This window comes from Dinoponera quadriceps, unplaced genomic scaffold (genome assembly GCF_001313825.1).
Source record: "Dinoponera quadriceps isolate SergipeBrazil2010 unplaced genomic scaffold, ASM131382v1 scaffold1290, whole genome shotgun sequence".
Lineage (NCBI taxonomy): Eukaryota > Metazoa > Arthropoda > Insecta > Hymenoptera > Formicidae > Dinoponera > Dinoponera quadriceps.
This window is the reverse complement of record NW_014555424.1, coordinates 297,761-320,700: the sequence shown is the minus strand read 5'-3', so window position 1 is coordinate 320,700 and position 22,940 is coordinate 297,761. Positions and strand designations below refer to the sequence as shown.

Genomic DNA, 22,940 nt, shown 5'->3' with positions numbered 1-22,940 from the left:
AGCGACGTGATCGTCCGCGTGTGTAAAACGAGCGCGAGAGGTGTACCGATATGAAGGATGGTTTAATCAATGTCCAAGGTTAAGCGGCACAATTATTAGCGCGCGTTCGTTGCGACACACTCGCTCGCGCACGAGTGCCCGAGTGTCGGTGTCAATACCGATGCGTGTGTGTGTGTTTTGTGACGCACACCCGTTACGTAACGACGTGGTGTGTCGGCGGTAGGAGCGCGAATCGCGAGTACTCCGGCCACTTACCGATGCGCCGAGTCGCCCGATACTTAGAGCAAAGGACATGCCGGCCTTCCTTCGTCAGCTTTTCCAATGACATTTTCATAAATGACAGCGACCTATAAATGGTCCTCATCGACGGTAAGTGGATCGATATCGCCGCAAAATAGCTGTACACGATGACGCAGCGTCTCGAATCTCCCTAGTGCTCCCCCTAGCGAGCTTGACTAAGTCCCGAGTCGATTCCGTTGCAACAGAAAAAATATCCTGGCATCGGTGATTCTCACGTTACAAGTTTCGGTCGTGTGTGCGTTGCCGAGTATTCGGATAACTGTGGAACGAAGCGGGCGCAAATATTCGAGGATTAAATCTGTCTCGTCCAATTAAAAAGAGATCACTCGCTTCCCGATTGACTTTATCTCTTGCCGAAGTGGCCCCCGCTCGTTCTCGCGCGAGCGAAAAATAACAAAATTTGTTCCCCCGTACGTACACGCGCGCCTGTATAAATAATTGGCCGGTATATACATTGCCGGAATTTTCTCGGTTTTATCACTCGACGACTAATCCAGCCGGCCGTAAAACGAAATTGTGATGAAAGCCTCGTTAATGTCGCCTCGCAGACTGCTCATAAATATGAATCGCGAAGGGGGGAAAGTTGGACAAGGAGCTATTCTAGCGGGTCGAGTTCGCAACGAATTATGTATAACGGGGGCGATGAGTCGCGCGCGCACGGATCCGACATTTGACACCTTCCGCGACGGGGACGTTCTTCACGAAGAAGGTCAGCCTCGTCAGGAAACGGCGAACGAAACGTCCGTCGAGGAAGCGATCGGCGGACTCGCGTGCACACAACGGCGTCTCCTAGCACAGTGGGATACATAATTTCCCGTCACGGTAACGTTTCCTAATCTCATGACACTCAGCTCGAACGAGCGGCGGAAAAAAATGCCCGTGGCACAAGGAGCCGAGGCTCGACGCGCCGCAACTGCATAAATTTGCATGCGCATCGCCGCCGCCGCCGCATGCGAGAGAGACCGCGTGTATATTAGTATAGCGGGATTTTCGTCCTCGAGACGGTTCGTGAATCTTAATAATTTGTCCTCCGCCGAGTTCGGAGAAACGTATATACGCGAGGTGTCTTCGATATCAATTAGCGAACAGTGACCGCGCTCGGCGCCGTCGCGATATAAATTCTCCGCGGTTAACTTCCTTTCGACGTCGACGAGTTATCGTAAGTTAACGCGGCTGCGCAATAAAATCCGTCTATTTACCGTTGTGGGAGAGACCCGCTGCGGTGCATGAATATTAATATATTCAAAAGCGCCACGCAAAACCAATTCGCGTCGAAACTATTCGGATATCGGAGCTGAGGCGTCTTTATGGGTCCCAACGTCGAAGAATTCGCTTGTAACGCGCGCCTGGTCGTTCATATTTTTTTTTTCCACAGTCTCTTGTTATATCGACTTTTGTATAATGTTTTGTTACGTCGACGAGCCCGTTAACGCGCGTTATTTAAATAATAACGAACGCGATACGCCCAGTGTATTTTCAAGGATCTCTTTTTCTCTCTCGGAAGCGCGGATCGCTCAGAGAATGGGGAATAAAACGTTTCGTCGGTGAAACCGCCTGGAATCGCCAGGGCTGACCTAATAATTTCGCTCGACGTGTGTGTTCCCCGTTGAATTATTTAATAGCGATTACGGGCTTATCCGACGAAGCTCTCTTCGTACCGAAAATTCCCCGAGAAGCCGAAAGACTTTCAAAGTCTTTTCGTGAAGTCTTTCAATGTCAAAATCTTTTTTTCAGCTTACATTGCCGCGGTGACAAGATGAAAGTGTCCAGTATTAATGAATAAAATTTTCGTTAAAGCGCGTGAGAGAACCGACTCAGACAGGAGCTTATTGCTTGTTACGCTTTTTCGCGCTGTCAACTGTGCAGAGACACCGAGAGCGTGACAATATTTACCGTTACTGCGCCGCTGCGTTTCGTAACGACCGGCCGAACTTGTTAATGAAATCTGCAAACGCGAGAAGACTCGACGCGACCAACTTTTTTTCGCGTGGAGCGCGAAGAAATTAGTATACGCGTCGGTCGGCCAACGAGAGCGTTCATATGCGATTTTGCAATTGTGCGGGAGACAGTTACGTAAAGCTGAAACAACATAATTTCAGAATGTGTATCACCGTCATTAGCGATTCACATGCCGCATGTAAACTTGTATGCAGGAAACAACATTCTCTCTTTCACATCGAAAATTCCCCCTTTAAAGTTGTCCACGACACTATTACACTTCCGTCTCTTTCGCGTATCGTCGTTAAACGAAGTTACTTCGAGGCTGCGCCGAGTAAGTGACGAATCAAGCAGTGACACACGAATTTACTCGTTTCTTTCCCCACTCGTAGGGTACCGGTACTTTTTGTACAAATTCGCTCGTAAGGTTCGCGAAGAATCTCGGTGAAGCCGTCCGAGCAGGGATTCGGACATTGGCGGAAGAGAAGGGGATCAAGCCGAGCACGAGAAAGAGAATTTGTGTGTGTATGTGAGAGAGAGAGAGAGAGATCCCTCGGGCGAAACGCCGACCTCTTTAGCTAAAATAAGCGGAAGTAAGTAACGAGTCGGGATCTAAATTTAGACCGCAGCGTGCGCTCATCCTTCAGCCTGCGCTATTACGTTCAGCCTTGCCGTTGCATATCGTCGCGTGTTACGCACACGCGGGTGCGTAACGTACGGCGAGAGTTCACGCATTAAATCTGACCGCCGGCGTGCGAGGAGACGGAGACGCGTGTGCGTGAGTCGGTGGACCAGCTGACTGCCAAAACAGCTGCTGCTGTGCGGCGCGCGATACGCGGTGATGCATTATAATCGTCGGACCTTCCTTCGGCTCTCGGCCCGTGGCGAGGTCTTCGAGCGACTTATTTAGTTTCGGCCGTCATACGAGACGGGCCATCTCACCCGTCTCGCCCGACGAAACACGCCGATGGAATTTCTCGATTATTGCTCGGGATATTAATTGAACGATTGAAGCGCCCGCCGCCTCTCTCTCTCTCTCTCTCTCTCTCTCTATCTATCTTTAGCGACGCGTCGCGTAGGGCGTGTTTGTTACAGGGAGAGAAAAGAGTCCCCCCTCCTCCCGACAAAGCTGGAATTTATCAGGTATAGACGCCTATGCGCGATATATTAGGACTGATATGCGTCGCGACATGAGCCTGTTATCGAGCAGAGAACCGCAGAGCGCGGTGTTCCGATAATCGTGCTGCAAGGCGTTCTCGCGCACAGGCAGACAGGCAGGCGAGCGGGCAGGATGTTAAATGAATTTTAATAACGCTCTCGCCCGAGCGCAGCGCGTTCGTGAAGTTCACGCTGGTAAAACGCGGCAAGATCCGAACACGCTATTGTTAATCGGCGCAACAATGTCGCGCCAGCCGGCCGACCCTGTCCTGAAATACTCAAAGCGGCGGGACGTCGTCCGAAATCGTCTGCGAACGTCTGTCTTGATTAACCGATCTAATTATGTTCCAGTCAGTTGCATAGGCGACCACGTGATTATGTCATTCCGCGGAATAATCGTATTGTCGCGTGACGAATGCGCGCCGTAGGGTGGGCGCGCTAAACACGAAAACTGTTGCGCGAAGTCCGTTATATATAAATTTGTCACACTCTCCGTGTGCATATATGCGTAAGGCGTCTCTCGGACTGCCAAATTGCACTCCGATTCAACTTTGCGATTCCTGCCACGACATTTATAAGAACACGCGTTCTCAAAGTCTGCGCTTTCTCCTCGCGTTTCTTCCCTCAAAGCTTCCCCGAGCTACGCTCGACAAAAGTCGAGCACGGGGCGGAGAGGGCGCGGTATTACTTGTTCGGGAGTTTCGCCAGGTTTCGGCGGCGTAATTTTCGCGTTTCGGGCTAACGACAGAGACGAGCTAACGAGAGAGCTGTCCTCCTCGCGATGTCGGCGCGCAGCTGCGAGAGGCTGTGCCAGCTAAACGCGTTTATTGAGGAAAACAGACGTCGCTCGGATTAAAAAAGAGAGAGAGAGAGATAGTGGGAGGGAGAGAGAGAGAGAGAAAGAAAGAACTGTTCCGGCCAGATAAGGCGAAACACGCCCAAAAACTGATACGAATGAGTTACGAGGCAACGACCACCACCGCGAGAGGCGGCTGGGAACGCCGCGTGCGCCCGTCATTACGGATGTGGCTCCTGGCCGGGATGATTCATTTGCGCGGCCCCGCGCAATCGTTATCTGCGGATTTTAATCCGAGAGCCGTACCAGCGCGCCTAGATGTGCGCGCCGTGGTTTATGACCCGCGCGCGCGACTCGATAACGATTTAATAGGATCGTCGCGGCACGGTTCTCGTGCGGCAGATATATCCGGCGATCTCTGTCGACGGCGGGATTGAAAGCGGCGCTTCGGATTTCGATTCAACACGCGCGAAAATGACGCTCAGCGGTCTCGATATCGAAGGGAGCGAGTCGTTCTCGGCCGCTCGCATCGAAGATGGAAAAGTGTGTGTGTACACCGGTTGCAATCTCCGTTTGTATCACACGACGAAGCGCGATGTTCCTTTTAGATATGCGTATCTAAAAGGGAGATTCGATGAGAAGCAGACTACGAACGTGTGTGTCAATTGACGGGGGAGACACGCCGGGAGGAAATTGTGCGACGTGTTAGCGCGTTTCGATTAATTGGTTTGCTCAGGAATATAAGTTATTATGGCGCGTTTACGTTATCTTTCTTCGCGTCGTTCCATCGCGCTTTACGAGGCGCACGAGATGTTAGTTTCACCGACGTAGTTGCGTTCCCGAACGAGGTGGGAATGAATATTACGATATTGCACCTCTATCCTTGGAAACTGCTCTATTACTTCGTCGGGCTTCTCCCGATGAGACATGCCTATTTTCTCCCTCGAAGGCTAAACGGCAAAGTATCGCGCGTAATGTCGTTAGTCATGAATCACATTTGAGTTTATTACAAAAGCGCACTCGATAAAGCGGAACGCATAAATAATGCGGATAATTTCGTACCTTTTGACTTCTCTTCCGGGAATATACTTCACGTTCTTTCTCCTCTATTCGACTCTCTCTAGAATTCCATTCTGAAGCTTTTAGCGAAAATATGCGGATAACGAATGAAGAAAACGAGCTGGAATTATCGATGAAGACCCCGAAATATATTCGCAAGAACGCACGAAGGAAAATAATCTGCTGGCACGGCAAAATCTGTCAATTATCGTATGAACGGCGAAGCGATTAATGTTAGGAATTGCCATTCGCCGGATTATTCTGCCGAATCTGCAAATTATTTTGCTGTAAGAAGAAATTAGTAAATGTAGGGAAATACTGTTACCTTCTAACAGAAATTTAACGTGTCCTAAGGACAAATTCTCATTCGGCGGAATATTTTATATCCTGGCAACGGAACTGTTCTAATTACGAGTAATTCGCTAATTCGGTAGTGCTAACTAAATTTTATCGCTGTCGCTACGAATGTTGCGATAGCAACTTGATGGCTTCGCTACAACGGCAGAATTATTTTTCCCCGTGTGCATCTATATTTTTCCTTCGTTTCATTTTCAACACGTCCCACGTAATTAGCAAAAGCGAAACGAAATTTTGCTGCGGCGGCAAGCTTCGCGTTTACTCGACACGTAAAGCTAAATTGGCGGCGCTTCGAATTCCGAAAAGTGACTGGCTCCGAAAGCTGCCGGGAGTTGAGCGCACTCCGATGCATCGGGCGCCGCCGTCGATATCGCGCGTGTCTCGAGAACACGCGGCAGCACCTTGAAAGCGTTGCGCGATTAGGAAACCTCATGGATATCGCGTGCACCGCTTCGCGACGATTATATAACCGTTACGATGCAAGCGGCGGTCCGACCTTCGGCGGGCTATCTTCTTTCGCCGCCGCTGCGACGGTAACGCGCGCGCGCCTTTCCTTCTGGGCGCGAGGACTTTCTACGTCGCGAGATCGCTGATCGATGAAGTCTCTCGGCGAGCGATTCCTACGCGCCACCAACATCGAATTATACGACTTCCCTACCGTTATTCATGCGCCCCTCCTCGACAGTTCTCGATATCTTAACAAAGAATATAGCAGCGCATTAATAACGTGATCGAGAGGGAGATCCCGTCCCTCCCTTTTTCCCCTCTCATCCTTTCACGTCTCATCGCGCCTTCGCCGCCCTTGTGTGGTCTTTACACTCGCACATAACGCGTCCGCTAATTTCTCTGGAGGCGCACAAAACTTGACCGAAGGCCGCCATTCTCGCGGACCCCAATCGTGGCTGCGATAAACGGCCTTAAAGGGGGACCCGGGGGGGGGGGGAGCGAGGATGATGAGAGACAGAGCACAGACCAAGGGAGCCAAAAGGGGGTCAATACCCTGTGCCTACGGCCGGATCCACCCTTAGATACGCGCAAATGACGTCGTTGATGGATCTGGTCTATGGCGTTGGGCATGGAAAAGGGAGGCCGCGAGGGCAGATGGGGTGATTGATGAGTCTACGAAGGCCTACCGAAGCACTCCACCGCGGCCCTAACTTAATCGCGCATCTCTCTCTCTCTCTCTCTCTCACGCTGACCTCGATATCGCGCTGAAAACACCCCGCGCCGTCCGTTTCCTTCCGCCGCCGCGTTTCCATTTTCTTGCCTTTCCGCCCTTCCTTCGCTCCCCCTGCCCGGTGTGCGCTCGAGTTACGTCGACGCGCCCGCTGTGTGCATCGCCGTGCGCGATCGATCGCGCGTGTGTATCTGATAATGGGAAATGCGATCGCGCGGAGGTAGAGTCGATTCGCGTCGGCGATGTGAGAATTCGAGATCGAAACGCCGCGACGACCGGGAATCGTCGGGGTTCGCGGACATCGAGAGACGCGAAAGCGACGCGGAATCGCGTACGGGGAGAGAGGAGGGACTCGCGGTGAGAGGCAATCGGCGAGGAAAGGAGGTAAAAAGATGGATTACCGACGGCGAAAGAAAATACAATTAAAGACGCCGGAGGTAATTCCAGGCGGTGACGGTATAAGAAAGGAAAAAAAGCACGGAGAGGAGGAGAAAAACGGGGAAAACACTCGCTCACTCGCTCCAAAGGAGCCCCTCAGGCCGCCGGAGTAAGGAAGGGAAGAGGAGAGGGAAGAATAAACGCGGGAATGGGAGAGAGCGTGAAGTGACCGAAATGCGATATGGGAAACGGGATAGCGCGGGATGGACGGGATTCGGTCTCTCCCGGACAGCGGAAAAGTCTTAATTGCTCCTCGATTGGCCGGTAACACTACGCGATTCTCGTTCGCNCCCCCCCGGCAAAATTGGATACCGACGTCGGATTGACTGGGCGAGGCGGTAGTTCGACGTTAACGAGGTGTGTTCTTATTTGTCGCCCCCTAACATCCCTACGACAACGTGATATCCACGCGCATTATTCTCTCTTTCTTTCGCACGCCCGAGCAAAAGGGTAATTTATAAATATTTCGTCCGCGGGCATATTCCGGTCCGATTGTCTGCGACGAAATGCGATCTCTCGTGCGACTCTCTCCCGCGCCACACGAAAGCTCTCGAACGTGTTTCGAGATCGATTCACGGCGCGAAACGACGACGGGGAAAGAAGAAGCTATTCGCAAATGCACGAGGAGCATCGTGAACGCTGCTGCTTATTAATTTCCCTAATGAATCCGCCGCGAGATAGAGCGGGCGCGGGACACTTGATCGAACGATTAAGTGTCAATTAATCGGGGCCCGGCTTTGAGCGTTCACCGATCGAGTCTCTCCTTCACTTCGCCTCGCCTTTCCCATCATCGCGGAATACACGCTTGGCACACAGCGAAACGCGCAACTGCGGCCACGACTCGAGCTAATCGCCGACGCAACGGTATTCAATTAGACGCCATCGATGCACATTATTAATGTGCACGCGAGAGACCGCGTGTTTGGAAAATGAGAATGAAATTATGAAATTACACGCAGCACGACGTCGTGCCGCTCCGCGAGGGAAAAGTTTGTAATTACACGCCGAGCCTGTGCGGAGCGACGAGGGTAATTTTAGCGGCAAGTCGCGCGAACTCTCTTCGGCCAGCTCGAATTCGATTATCCCTCTTTATTATCCTCCGTTTATTGATCTACCCGCTGAGTGTATACGCGGATTCGCGGATACATTTTGGATGTTGACGGCCCGATAATTCCCGAGGTGACGAATAAGCGCGAGCTGTAGAACCGCTCGCGAAAGAACGATAAAAGCCGGTTCCGTCGAACTCGCGCGGACGTGAATAAATACTTTCCGCTGCGGTTTTTGCAGGACCGCGGAAATAAATCCTGCGGTCTCTCTCGAGCGGGCATGCCGAGAAACTCTCTCGAGAAAGAGAATCGTGCCGTGACTTTCGCCCGAGCGGTTGACCCGCCGATCGGCGAGCCGAGTGTAATAAGGGCGTGTTAGCGCGATTCGTGTGATTGGAAATGTGATCGGTGCTAAATCGGCGCTCGCGAGGCACGCAGAAATAAATTCCGCGTTGTGAAGCGAAAGTGCCGGAAAGCGGCGCTATTTACTCTCTGTCATTCCGCGCGGCAGATGCATTCGTCGTCTCGCGGAGTCTTCGTTCGTCGTTTAATTCCGAGATAGTCGAAAATCCGACACGCAGTGTCCTATTACGTAAAAAATTCGTCCAATTCAATCGGCCGTGCAGCGATGTGTAGCTTCACAACGGCTATCAAGTTACGGAAATAAGAAAACGGGTGAGAGGTCGGAAATATCGAAGCAATTTCTCCGAGAGAGCTCAAACTTGACCTTGAGCGCAGCAAGGCCGAGAAAAGGGCTTCCGCCGTCCTAAAGTATCTCGTATCTCGAGAGTGTATATCGTTCATTCGCCCCGCCCGGCGCTTTCATCCATTCTCACTTCCCTACCTCCGTCCTTCCCCGCTCTTCCTCCCTTCCTTCCTCGACGCTCATCCTTCTCGTCCCCCTTTTTATTCTTTGATGCGAGGCCTTTTGTCCTCCGGGATATTTGCAGAGCTTTGTTTTGACGTCGAGCTACATAACGGCTTAAATGTACGCCGCTAATGGCGCGGGGGCAAAAAATACAAAGAATCCCTCCCCCGGAGCCTCTCACCCTGAACACCGTCGAATGTTTATTTATAATTTGTCCGTGGTCCGCGGGAAATATATCGCGACTAATGACTCACGGACAATAAGTACCTTTTCGTTAATTGCACACTGCACACTCTCCGAGAAATATGACCCTTCAAGGGACGAATCGCTACGAGTTGCTCCTGATATCCGACGGCTGTTAGTAAACGTCGCAATAGTAACGTAAAAATTTCATCATCGATAAACTTCTCTTCTTAGCTATATGCAAAAGTTTTTCAATATTGGAAGAAAATTGGAAAGTATCGGTCAGCGTTCGCTTCGCGTTTATAAATATATATATATATATATCTCGCCTGACGAAGAGTGCGTTATAAAAGCGATCCGCCATTTACCGTCGCATTTACTGCTGCGTCAGCGCTGCGGGCATTAATTGATAGAAGTAACCCGGGCGGATGATTATTTTCGATAGCGAGAAGTTAGGTTCGATTGGTTAATAACACTGTGTCGCGCGATACCACGTTATATTCGACAACCTGGACTCGAATTAGATTTAATAACAGCACCTCCGTCGTCGCATCATCGATCACGTACCTTTTACCGCCTACTGCAAGATTTTTAGGGCACGTTGTCGCAGGTCACTGCAATGCGGCTGACGACGGTGGCATTCGGTCAACAGGCGCGGTGCCAACTTCGTCGAAATCTAAATAAGCCCTTGTTCCATTTCGCATGAGGCAAATTTCGAACGCTGTTTGTGGAAAAAGAAAGGAACAAACTCGCGTGAAATGAAATTTCATCCCGAATTCGGGCACGCGCGACGAGGAAACGACACGAAGAGCCGCACGCGTGAAGATTCTATCATGATCTCTCCGTCATCCGCGCTCAATTAAACGCCGGCCTCGGCCGTCGTCGAGCGCGCGAACCGTGCCGTCTTTCGGCGGGTTCTCAGAGATGGCAGCATTCCTCTTTTCTGGCTCGTCGATCACCTGCAAGCAACCTGTGCTCGGTCGATAGCCGGGAAACGTGAATAGCAGCAGGTCACTCCTAGCGAGAGGCAACCTGACCGTCGCGCGCCCCCTTGCTAATCTCGTTCTCGGCCTGCGACAATTTTTAGATCGATATTCCGCTTCGGCGTGAGATCGTGATTGCGCGGCCTTCTTACCTCGCGGCCCGTCAGCGCGAGTTTACATTTCAGACGAAAGGAAAGCCACGTCGCTCTTTGCGAGATAAGAGCATTTTACGAGCTGGAATATAACGCGCGACGGATAAACGAATACGGTACGCGGTTATCGAATCGGCTCGTTTGGCATTTTAAGGAGATAGATTCAAGGAGAGAGACTTCTTACGGAGAGAGAACGATAAAAAGGAGACGTTGCTAGCTCGACGTGCGGAACGTCGTGAATTTCGCGTGCATCTTCGGGCAACTCGATCTCGAAGACTTCGGTCGGTCCTCGATTACGAAATTAACCGCTAATGTGATTGGGCGAGTTTCTGAGTCCGCGGTAACCAATACCGAACGTAAAGTAACGTGTAGATAATAGCCTCAAGAAAGTGAGGTAATGCCCGATAACGATGCGCGCGATACGAGCGAGATGATAAGGTCCAAGTGTCGACCGACGACGAAGTTTCGAATAGTCATTCAGCCGGTTAATAACTAGGTTAACCATTATTAAATAGTCCAATGAGCAATTCTAAGGGAGCTTACGTACAGCCGTATACATTATCGTCGATAAGTGACATAAAAATAGACTTACATTCTTCCAAGGTATCGCGTCAGTTTTACCTGCGAGTCTAATAACTTGCGAAGACAGAACACCGAAATTTAGCGTCAAGATAACGAAAAGCTCCCCGCATTATCTGCCGTATAGGCGAAGCCAGCCGGATGCAGATAACGTCGCGTCATTGGAGCGTTACAACGCGCTTTTTCGTACCTAACCTTTAAGCGACACACGAAAGAATAACGTCTTCGAGACGCTTGCTCTGCGAATATTAAAAGGAGAAATCAGATCGCCCGTATTCCGGTGCTATTATTAATCTCCGTAAAACGTGACACGATGCAGAAAGAGCCGCGGGAGAAGATATTTTATGCATCCACTTTAAATTTAGACTCGCGTTACCTTTAAAACCATGTCAAGCTAGAGTAGCGCGGGAGTGAGAGGAGCGGGCGAAGAGTCGCGTAATACGCTGCGGACAGCGACGAAGGTACGAAGCAACGTAAGAAAGTTGTCGGAAACGTTACTACCTCACGAGAGACGCGAAACCACGAAAATTTGGAGGATTGCGTCATTCTCTCTTTCTTTTTTTTTTAATCGATAAAACGCCAAAGCAGATCCTCCAGCTGTCCCGCTCCTTTTCTCAGCGCGACGACGATAACGGAATCCGTAAAAAGAGGGTTCGCGCGACGTTCTACAAACGGATCCAATATTTTCCTTCCTCCGGAGAACATCCCTCCAAGGAAGGAAGGAAGGAAGGAAGAAACGAGCGACCGGAGGACCCAAAGAAAAACCGAGGAAGAGCGGCGATCGGCTCTATTAAAGTGACCGCGGCTATTACTTTGCCTCGCGTGCGCTCCCGGCAAGTTTTCTCATATCGACTACGATCGATAGCCGCCCGCATCCTCGGCTCCTCACATAATCTCGGCCAATATCGTATCTGGATGGCGCCACCTTGTAACAGGCACAGCGCGCATCCGCCGCGACAAAACGGCCACGCGCGCGCAACCCCAATCCTTGATTCTTTCTTTCTTTCTCTCTCTCTCTCTCTCTTTTCATCCCCTTGGAAAAAAAAGAGCGGAGGAGGTATCGTGCGGGATCGTGTTACGAAGAAAAAAAGAAAAAGTCCTTCGAAACCGTCAGTTCGGTTTCGGCGGTCGGGAGTTCAACGGTCGACCGAATGCGGGAGAGGGACCGCAGGTGGCCGTTTCCTCGTTTACGCAAATTTGATCTGCCGAGGCCGACGGCGACTTCGATGATGACATCGTAAACTCTCTCTCAGAGCGGTGAGTCTATCCAGGCCCTGTAGAATTTTTCCCGCTCGGATCTGTTCTCGGATCACGAATTCGCAGGGGGAAAAACGAGAGCAGCGACGGTAGGGAGAGCGCGCAGTCATTTCCGTTAACTGAATAAGCAACGTGTCGGATTGTGAAAAATCAATAAAATCGCGCAGCGAGGCGCGCGCGAGTCTATATCGGATCGTAGAGCGGGGTTCACTGACTCCCCGCGCGGTCCTCTACTTTTCGCGATCTAAACATCTTAGGAAGTTTGTAAAAAATCGATGGAGGCGCTCCGGATTGACGCGCGTAAAACGCGGCGACACGAGATTCGAGAAAACTCTCCGGGATCTTACTTTTGGACAGAGTCGGACGATTCTTTTCTGGGAAGGAAATCGATAGAAACGCACGGGCTATTGTAAGAATCGTAAGAAGAGAATTCGGTAATTTCTCGTATCGCGAAATTTATCACCCCCGAAACGAACCCTTCTCTCCCTCTTTCTCTCGACTGGCTCGATTTCACGCTATCAAAACTGGAGCTTCCCCGCGTCAACGCGGCGGAAAATACACTCAAACGTTGATATATTTATAAGCACGTTAATGGTTCACAGGGGTATTATTATCATAAACTCGCGCATTCAGTGCGCTAAATATAAAGGCCCGATTCCGAGTTTTATTTATACAGTGTATCGCGTAATGTGTTCAATCTAAATAAGAGGATAAGAGATCGCGGACGGCCGTTTTGCCAGCCCCTCTGATACCCAGAGAGCCTCGCGCGTTGCCAAGTACCATATTTTATATTCCGCTTCTCTCGTCGGGATGATAGTTTCCTCACAAAACACCCCGGTCGAAACGAGCTCTCTCGCTCTCCCGGGTTAAGAAAGATTTCGCGTTTAATATCATAGCGCGGCGGCAAACGTACGCGTGCGTTAATTGTTTTCTTTCAAGGTCGTGACAGTGCGCGCCGTCCGCGTGTGTGGGAGCTCACCCTCTCGTTATCCATTCACCTTTTCCGATTATATGCATACACTTATGCACGGCTGGGGCACGGGGAGGGGAGCGAGGAGTGTGGAAGGGATGACGGGAGGAAAGGTCGGAAAGAGGATGACGAGAGAAAGAGAGGAGACGAGGAGTGGAATATACGATCCAATGAAACCCTACGTGAGCGCGCGCGCGCCAGCTAAAACCACCCTCTACGAATCCCGCCGCGTTACTAACCGATTACATGACAGTCACATATAGGTCAGAAAATGAAATTATAAAGCGAGCGCTATTCAAGGACGCGCGTGTATTAAACAGCCCACAACGTCGTTTATTCAGAGGCCGTGCGGCTCGTGTACACGGCCGGTCATGAATGAAAATACGTTTGTTGAAGGGGAAAGGGAGGCGAAATAGACACGCTTATCGTCCAGTGTACGGTGGACCTTTCATATTCGTTATCGTAAGTGACGTCTCGGCTAGAGACGAACGACGAACGACGAGCGCTATATCTTCCGAGCTTATTCCATCTCCGCTTTGCTGATGAGTATCTGAGCGATAACGTGTGTATATACACAAAATCACAAACATCCGAATCGCTCCGCGATTTATCCGCCGACAACTTGACGACATGCCGCTTGTTGTTTCGGAGACGCATCTTGTTTATCTCCACGAGATAACGCGATTCGACGCGCCAACGTGGCCCAGAGAAATTCGTAGGAAATTATCCGCGAATGATGGATTAGAGATTCAGAATGTTGTTCTTTGTTTGCGCGAACATTCGGAGACATTGCCAAATGGGCGGGAAATTTGCCAGTGACTCCATCTTGGAAAATATCATCCGGCCATTTAAGCCCGAGATTTTCCTCCAAGTTCAACAGAAGTTGCAAAGTTAATATAGAACCAAAATTTCGACTCAGGACAACCGCAAATGTCGATTAAGTTGACTCGTTCGCGTAACCATTTCTGTAAGAAAACAGGCGATTTGCTTTCCACTTCAACGAAGACAGGACAAAACTTCAAAGAAGTTCCCTTCTCTAATAGATGTACAGTGTACATAGGGAAAACCGGAGGGGCTGATAAACTTTACGAATTTGAAACTTTATAATCCGGAACAGTCTACTTGAACCTGCCCCCTCACCGTACGATTACTTCCTATTTTCGCGAAAGCTGCTGCGAGATCGTTAATGCCCGGAATTCTTGGTACCTAGCGGCTGCACATTCTCCAGATACTTCTCTATTCAAAGTTGAATAACACTCGAACGCAACTATGACCTCGACTACTTATTATTTCAATAACATGCAGTTTATAACGCGCGGTATTTTCGATAATTTGCAATGTTTGATACTTATGAAGATACGCGATACCGGAGACATATTCCCTTCCTTAACACATTAAGGGCGGGAGTCGTAGTACTACGATTTAGCTCGACTGCGGCTTAAAGGCGGGAATCGTAGTAATACAATTTAGCTCGACTGTACCTTAAAGTTTTTATGATCACACAAAATATCGCCCGTCGTTAATGTGTTAACATCAATTTTATTCGTACAGCAGAGACGCGAAATAAGAATAACTTTTAATATCATAGATTTTAAGAAATGAAGATTTGATGAAGTCTTCCCTCTCTTTCTCCCTTCTCATCTCTCAACATTTTCAACCCTTTCTTCACCAATCACCCGTTTCATTATCCGCTCTCTAAAGAGTTATCGTTCGTCTTCTCTTTGCGCTTCTCTTTCTCCTTTAACAAGTTGACACTCTCTGCTGTCGTCGGCGCGACGTTCGTTCTCCGTGCATCGACATCGTTACTTAGCTTCGCGTTCGATCGTATCAGATTTTAATTGCGGACGTAAGGTAGACCGAAACAATAGCATCTCGCTGTGAGGACCGCCGACATTAACCCGGCACTTTTCGAGATAATTATACGAAACAATGAAGGCGTCGGTTTCGCATATTACGCGTCAATCTCCCTTCTTCGCGCGTTTTCTCGATCGATAACGCGATACAACTTAAAAACATCATTTTCGAGAGCCGAATGAAATATATAATGAGCGAAGTCATTACCGTTACAATGGAAAAATAATTGAAAGGAATCAGTCTGAGAGCTGACCCTCTTAATTTCTCGAACAAAAGGATACCTCCTCTATTTCCTTCTTCTTACATCGTCTGTAACAGCGTTCTCATTAAGGGTAAAAAGGAATAATTCCGATAGTGCCGTGAGAAAGAGAGGGAGGCAGTGCACTAACGTTCTATCACATCGTCCTAATTCCTCGATGAATGCTCGGCGACTTCAGTAATGTACCGTGCCTCCGAGGAACAAAGATACCCGGCTATCATACACCCACCTAATCCAGGTTACTCTCTTCCGTGACCCGTCGGTAGGTAGCTCAGAGCTCGCATTGTCTACCCTAGAAGCACGGCGCAATCGATAAATCCCTACCAACGACGCCGGGCTATAGACATTCCGCTGAATTCAGCGCTGTCCCATTTGCCCAGTCGCCCCCGCGACGAAGAAGAAGAAGACTTTCACAGTGACGTGGTGCGGACCCTTTCAGAATCGGATGGGTGAGCAGGCAGGTTCGTTTGAAGTCCGCCAGGAGAAAAAAAAAATCCGAGATCTCACGTCGAGCTGTTCAACCCCGTCCACCCTCTCACGGCTGTCATACGGTTTCGCGTCGTGCGGAGACTGTCCGTCGAGATAGACCCTCGGCGATGGCACCCTTGCCCTTGACTGCAGGGCGCGAGAACGCTTGTCTGAGGGGGTTGTCGGCTTTCTCTCTAACCGGCAGACGGGTCGGATAGGCGCAAAAAAGAAAATGAGGAACGAAAGGGGTAGAGGAGGCACGGCACAGACGAGACGCATGCCGTCCTGCCTCCGCAGCCTTCGCCGTCTTCCTCTCCTCAACTACGCTTTGCGTTCATCCGTCCGTCCGTACTTACGTACGTACGTACGTCGTAGGCACCGTATAGTTGCATGGCGTCTCTCTACGTGCCGACGTAAAGTGAGTAGAGTCGCGTCGAGTGGAGGGTGCAGAGTGCTCCGACGGTGCGTTGAGTGGCCGTTCCTCGCGGGGCTGCTTCGTTCGGTTGGCCTTCCCCTCCGTTATTTGGCTAGAGGCCCCATTCATGTAAGAATCGACGCGGTCGTATCGTCGCGTCGTAGTATTTTACAAACAATGGTCGTGCGAGGAATCAATGTCGTAATAGCTCGAAAGCTATCACCTCTGATCGTTGAATGTGGTTTATCATACCCGACACACACAGTCCAACCGGCTGTCGGTTTTACTATTCATTCCGACGACTTTCGCAATAAGAGAGCAGAAGGTTGAATAAACTTTCCCGCGTATCAAGAATGAATTACTTTATATGATGACGTGTTCCAATCAAACGCGCGATATTGCGGTCGCCCGAGTTCCAACATCGCAAGTTACCACGTGGCTAGTAACGCGCGCGCGTTAATTTTATAGGGCCATTCGCGTGGCTTTACAGTAAGATCCGAATTTCGAGAGAGAGAGAGAGAGAGAGAGAGGGAGAGAGGGAGGGGGAGGGGGAGAGAGAGAGAGAGAGAGAGAGAGAGCACCACGACGAATAGTGGCTAATGGATACTTTCGTGGATCTCCGCGCTCGTATCGCGGGCTAATTTCCCTCTCAATTTTGTGACGTCGTGTTGCACGACTACGAGAGAGAAAGAGAGAGAAAGAGAGTTCATATCGAGGCGATCGACCCCGAGTGCACTCTCCGTGTAATAGATGTAGACTCGAGGCAACGTAATCAAACGGCGCATTAAATGCAACGTTATGACCAAAGATCGATGTGCGAAGCGTATATATAGAGAGAGCGAGTCACGATCACAAACGTAGCGCTACGTCAATGTACCAGGTGTAGAAGTATGAAACCGGAATTTTTTTGTAAAAATTACACGTCTGTTGTTTGAAAATGATAAAAAATATTTTATTTAAAATAATGTCCATTGCTATTTATACATTTTTCCCACTTCTCCGGCAGTTTATGAATGCCACGCCAAAAAAACATTTCTTTCTTTGAAGCGAACCAGCTATCGAGCCATTTTCGTACATTTTCATACGAATTGAAGCGTTGTTCAGCGAGAGCATGTCCCATTGATGCGAATAGATGATAATCGGACGGAGCCAAGTCTAAAGAATAAGCCGCATGCGTTAGTATTTCCCAACTGAACGCCTCGATCGTTTCCCTGACCCGTTTTGCTGTGTGTGATGGGGCATTATCATGGAGCAAAATGACTTTGTGTTGCCTTTTTCCATATTCCGGTCGTTTTTCACGCAATGCTCGTTTTAAATCGATCATTTGCTGTTGGTAGCGATCAGTATTAACGGTTTCACCAGGTTTTAGCAGCTCATAATAGATTACACCCTTCTGATCCCACCAAACACAGAGCATTGTCTTCTTTTCAAAGCGATTTGGTCTTGCAGTGGATGTTGATGGTTCGCCTGGATTCACCAATGATTTCTGACGCTTAGGATTCTCAAAATATACCCATTTTTCATCACCTGTCATGATACGATGGAGAAATGACTTTCTTTTGTATCTGTCGAGCAGCATTTCACAAGTGGTTTTTCGATTTTCTTGCTGTCTTTCATTCAGTTCATGCGGAACCCATTTTCCCACTTTCTGAATCTTTCCCATGGCTTTCAAACGAATTGAGACAGCTTTCTGCGTCACATTCAATTCATCCGCGAGTTCTTGTTGAGTTTGAGTATCATCTTCATCCAATAAGGCTTGCAATTCGTTGTCTGCGAACTTTTTCGGTGGTTTCCCACGCTCTTCGTTTCTCACGTCAAAATCACCACTTTTGAATTTTTTGAACCACTCGAAACACTGTGTTTTACCAAGAGCATGTTCACCGTAAGCTTCGACAAGCATTCGATGCGATTCTGCAGCAGTTTTCTCCAAGTGATAACAAAAAACCAATGCTGTCCGCAAATCGTAGTTCGTAGGCACAAAACTCGACATGTTTAAGGTTATAGAAAAATATACCGGTGTATGGAACTTGGGTTGTTGTGTGTTGAAAATCTTCGTTCGTCAGCTGTTAGAGGGAGATGATGGCGCTGCAGAAGCGGTCTTACGTTCCCTAAACTGATGGCTAGCACAATCTATAGGGAAATTCCGGTTTCATACTTCTACACCTGGTAAATAAGTAATTAACGCAAAAAACGCCAAGTTTCGCCGTTACATGACACATGTAATCGGGATCTACAGGTCTATAGCGGGAAACAGATTGAAATGACAGTTGAACGAGTTAGTCGATGAAACTGCAGATGTTTAATGCCGCCGATGCGAACAAACCTCCGCGACTTGTTCCCGCGAAAACCTGTCACGCGATACAAAATATATCGTGGAGAGCCAACAGATTTACAGCTCATACAGGATAATTAAGAGTGTCTTACCGTGATACGAAAAGCAACGACTTTGCAAAAGTCGTATTGCTTTCCTCACGGTTACTCGTACCTGTCGTACCGGATGAAATAAGCTCGCTTCGCAAACTAATGCTGCCGCAAAACTAGAATAATTCCATGTTTACGTGCCCTTTCAAACTACTGCGTAAGCATTTTTCGTTTCTCGACGAGAATATTCCGTAGTAACGCGCAGTAGTTTCCGCGGAAATTCGTTCAGTCGATCCCGAGAGCAGCGAGCAACATCAAAAAGTCTGACGCGTCGAAGATCGCGCTGAAGTTGTTTGCTCTCGGGGATAAAATTAATCGACGGTGGGAGGGGGGAGGGGGTGTAACAGCTCTCGATTTCTCTCGAAACAATCCGTCGAATTCTTAGGGCATTCCCAGCCGTTGTAAACGCGAAAGGGAGAGGTCAGAGATGTACAGACGCGACGTGAGAGTCTTCGAGGGATTCTCCGCATTTCCGGTTCAACCGGCTGGTGACGGGCGGCATCCCCGAGCTGTTATTTCGCGTGCGGTCGCGGATATTGCACGCTCGCGTTGTACATCGCGTCAATTGCATGCGGCTTACAGCGATATGAGACATACCTTTCAGATGTTCCTGGGTGTCCGCCGCGCCAGCTCGCATAATGTCGCTCAAATAGTGTTCCAAGGTCCTCATGTTGTCCAATGGTGAGTTTCCATTAGCCGTCATACGATCCTAGAAGATATCAACGAGAGGCGTTTGTTATTTTCGTATAATGGCTACTTGCACTTTGATCGTTTCATCGTGCTCGCGAGAAAGCTATCTCCGAGTTTTAAATGTCGATATCCGGCACACGTCTGGGTGGGATAATTTGATTTTTAATTTATATCCTTATTTTCCCAAGCAGATGCGAACAAGATATGTAGATAAGTTAATACGCAACTTAAGATAATGAACCGAAATTGTAATGCGGAAAAAGGAATTAGCTGTCTATATAATACAACTGAAATTTAATTACCAGACCCAGTTTTTAGCTGTGGGGGCTGAAAACAGGGACAGAATGAATTAGCTAAATTAACTAAATATCAATTGTATCATAGAAACAGCTAATTTTCATCCGTGTGAATTAATTTTTAGCTGTGAGAGGTACCTCTTTTTCTGTATAACTCGTATGTATAATATAATGGATCCGAGTTTTAAAGTATATTAGTGAGCGCATACAGAGGTGATCGAGCTTTTGTCTCCCATTATCTGATTCGCAATTTCGCATAGATGACAACTCACGGCTTCTGTCGCAACGATTGTCCCGACACGCGCGACGCAAAACGCGATTGTATTCGCGCCGCATAATACACGGCCGCGCAGTAATGTGCAAAATATTCGCGCGTAAAACACCATGAATTTTGGATCTTTCAATTTCCGCCGTGCACACTCCGCGAGGTAAGATATTTATTTCTGGTTAGGAAAAAACCTTTCTCTCTCTAACGGCGCGAACGAGCGAGCGTTCTGGGGGAAGGAGGACAAGTGAAGCGGAGAAGTTGAAAAACGATAAAGGAAGAAACGTTCCCGACGCGGCAGAAAGGAGGAGAATCTACCAGAAAGAAGCATGCCACTACAGAGAGGAACGACGGGAAAGAAGTATAGGGAAGAGGGTGAAAGACGCGAGAGAGAAAGGCTTGCAATAGACCACTTGTAACGAATCGGAGCGCAGTTAAAGCGCGGATGTATTCAAAAGTCCATCCCCCGACGCCGCCACACCCTTAATGCACATCCGCTTCCCTTCCTTTATTTCGGCTATCGCGCTCGTCCGAAATGCTGTGCTCCCGACGAAAGTTTGATAAAGCTCGACCGCCCTCTTTTATTTCGGGCGTCACGCCACGGAATTGCCGACTTCTTCGCGCGGAAGGTTCGATAAAAACAGTCGGTCCTCGAAGATTAATAATCTCAGCGCGATCAGATTGGAGCGACATCCGCGTCATTCGAAGGTCTTGATCGATATACGCGTTGTTACACCGGAGAGATTTATTGAGCCGCTCGCATTTCGATCACTCGAAATAACGCACGATTGTGACTCTGATAAATTATATTCCCCGAGTGTCTATAGACTCGGGATAACCGAAAATAACGCTTGTTCGGCGAAATCCCGGGTCGAAATTTTAGTTTAACTTTAAGTCTAATTTAGTTCTGTATTAAGTTCTTTTATTGTGTTTCTTTGGTACTACAAATGGGAAAGTTATTTGGCGTTTTCTCTACTCGAAGACTCGATATAGAATTTGAAATTTCGATTCGGGATTGCCCCAGATCGTTTTACATGACGTAACAATCGAATCGAATCGTATAGTCACACCGCTCGTCGAAGCGCGGACGAGGAGTAACTTTTCCACGTTTTTTGACAAGTGTTTATTGAGAGTCATCCGCGTCTTCCTTTTGCGACCATTCATTCGCATTGCCTTCTGCCCGCGCCTCCAACGCAGACGCGAAAGAAGCAGACAAGGAATTATGGGGCGAAGAAATAAGTGCGATAACGGAGGAGGTCCGGGAATTTTTGAAGGTGACCAATTGAGAAGAACGGTCGATGTAACGAAAAATAACGGGCGACGGCACGAAGAATGCCCGTCCGCGTGAAAGAACGCTTACCCTCGTGGTACATCTCCGATCGGACAATGTTCCACAGCGCCTGACACGTTCTCTGTTTCTACCTGTCTGTCCTTAAAAAAAAAGCGTTACACTTCGTAACAATCGTTAATCCGACCGATACGATGGTTCGCATCGCACCGCAACATTCAATGGATCCTATAAGTCTCGTAAAACAGTGACGACAGACAATTTATAATAATTATAATCTTGCGTAACACGTGATAATCCTTGCGCATCCTGCGCGTGCAGGACCAATATTGAAATTTATGCCAACGCGTCGTCGCGTCCTCTTGGAAGGAAACGGCCGTGACACTTATTTGGTCAACGAGGTACGTAAAGGAGGGAGACGGATACCCGGGTCTATCGTACGAATGGAGCAGAAAGGAAAAGAAAAAGAGGGAGGGAGGGAGAGAGAAGCGAAAGGGGTGGGCCCCTGATGTCGAATAATCGTGCCCATCTTTCCACGCTGGCACAACCGGTGGAGGTGCAAAAGGTGGCCCCACCTTCTCCGCGAACGTGTCCCCTTCGCACCGCCCGCAACCCCCTCGGTCGCATATTTCTTCGTTCCTCGTATACGACCGCGCGGGCCCTGGTCTCCCACTCGGGTTCCAACCCACTTCCCTCTCCCGGGTCGCACGCACACGGGCGCACGCGCCGCCGACTCACGTACACGTGCAATACACCCACGAGTGCACGCACACACACATACAATAGTGCGGGGGCGCGTACACACAGAGGGAGAAACGGAGAGGGGGGACGTTTCTCGGTTGCGTTCCGTCTCTGTCTAGCTCGCGGCGTGACGGTGGAAAATCAATATAGGGAAACCAGGAAGCAGCGCGGCAGGGCGTCGACAGCAACCTCTCCGTGCAGGCTCCGTCCCGGTACCACCCCTACCCACCGCCGTCTCGTTCTCTCGTTGTGTACCCTGCTCCCCTCTCCACGCTACCCCGTTTTAACCCTCTCTCGCCAATTCCGTTCGCTGTGCCCTATTCGTTTTTATTCGGTGCTGTAGTGGCACCGTTCTCGGCCGCGCCACCATCGGTAATTCTCGCTCGCGCCGATCATTAGGGGTTTCTTGCGAAGTCGCACGACTTTCCATTGGTCGTCGCCGATGGCGGGTTTTGCATTGCCGGATTGGCGGTGTCTTGACCGTGACTACTACTACCACTACTATCGCGGCAGCCACCCCTCCGGTAGGAGGCCGCTGCGCAAATTTTCCCCCTACCGTCGGGGAGTAGGTATGCGGGTCGGAACCGAGAGAGAGAGAGAGAGAGAGAGCTTCGAAGATCGTCGGGAAATTGGGTGATCCGGAAGAAAACACCGCAGTGTACGTCGTGTAACGTACACCCTTTCCCCTTCCCTAGACACACACACATCTGGGAACGCGGAATTCCGTAACGTTACTAGAGAGCGATACATCACAGAGATGTATCTTCGAACGTAACGTCGGCGATTCGTTATCTGCCATTCGAGGCGGTACACCCTCCCGGTTCTCCGGCAAAAGCTCGAGGCATATTCAGTCGAGCATCGGGACACGAGAACCGACGGAATCCATAACAATACCCCGGCGATCGAAGACGCAGAGCAGTGGTACGCACACGCCGCCGCGACTCACCCCCTGTATCAGTTACGAGGATTCCATTCGACCCAC

At 49.5% G+C, this 22,940-nt stretch overlaps 1 protein-coding gene across 1 annotated transcript in view; it reads right to left on the bottom strand.

Annotated features, from left to right (window-relative positions):
- The window catches only part of LOC106744103 (cytoplasmic polyadenylation element-binding protein 2), a 126,975-nt gene that overhangs the window by 90,985 nt on the left and 13,050 nt on the right, over nt 1-22,940 (bottom strand). The window contains exon 3 of the mRNA XM_014618544.1: nt 19,276-19,387. Coding sequence (XP_014474030.1) covers nt 19,276-19,387 — 112 coding nt within the window. The remainder of the gene's footprint in view (nt 1-19,275; nt 19,388-22,940) is intronic.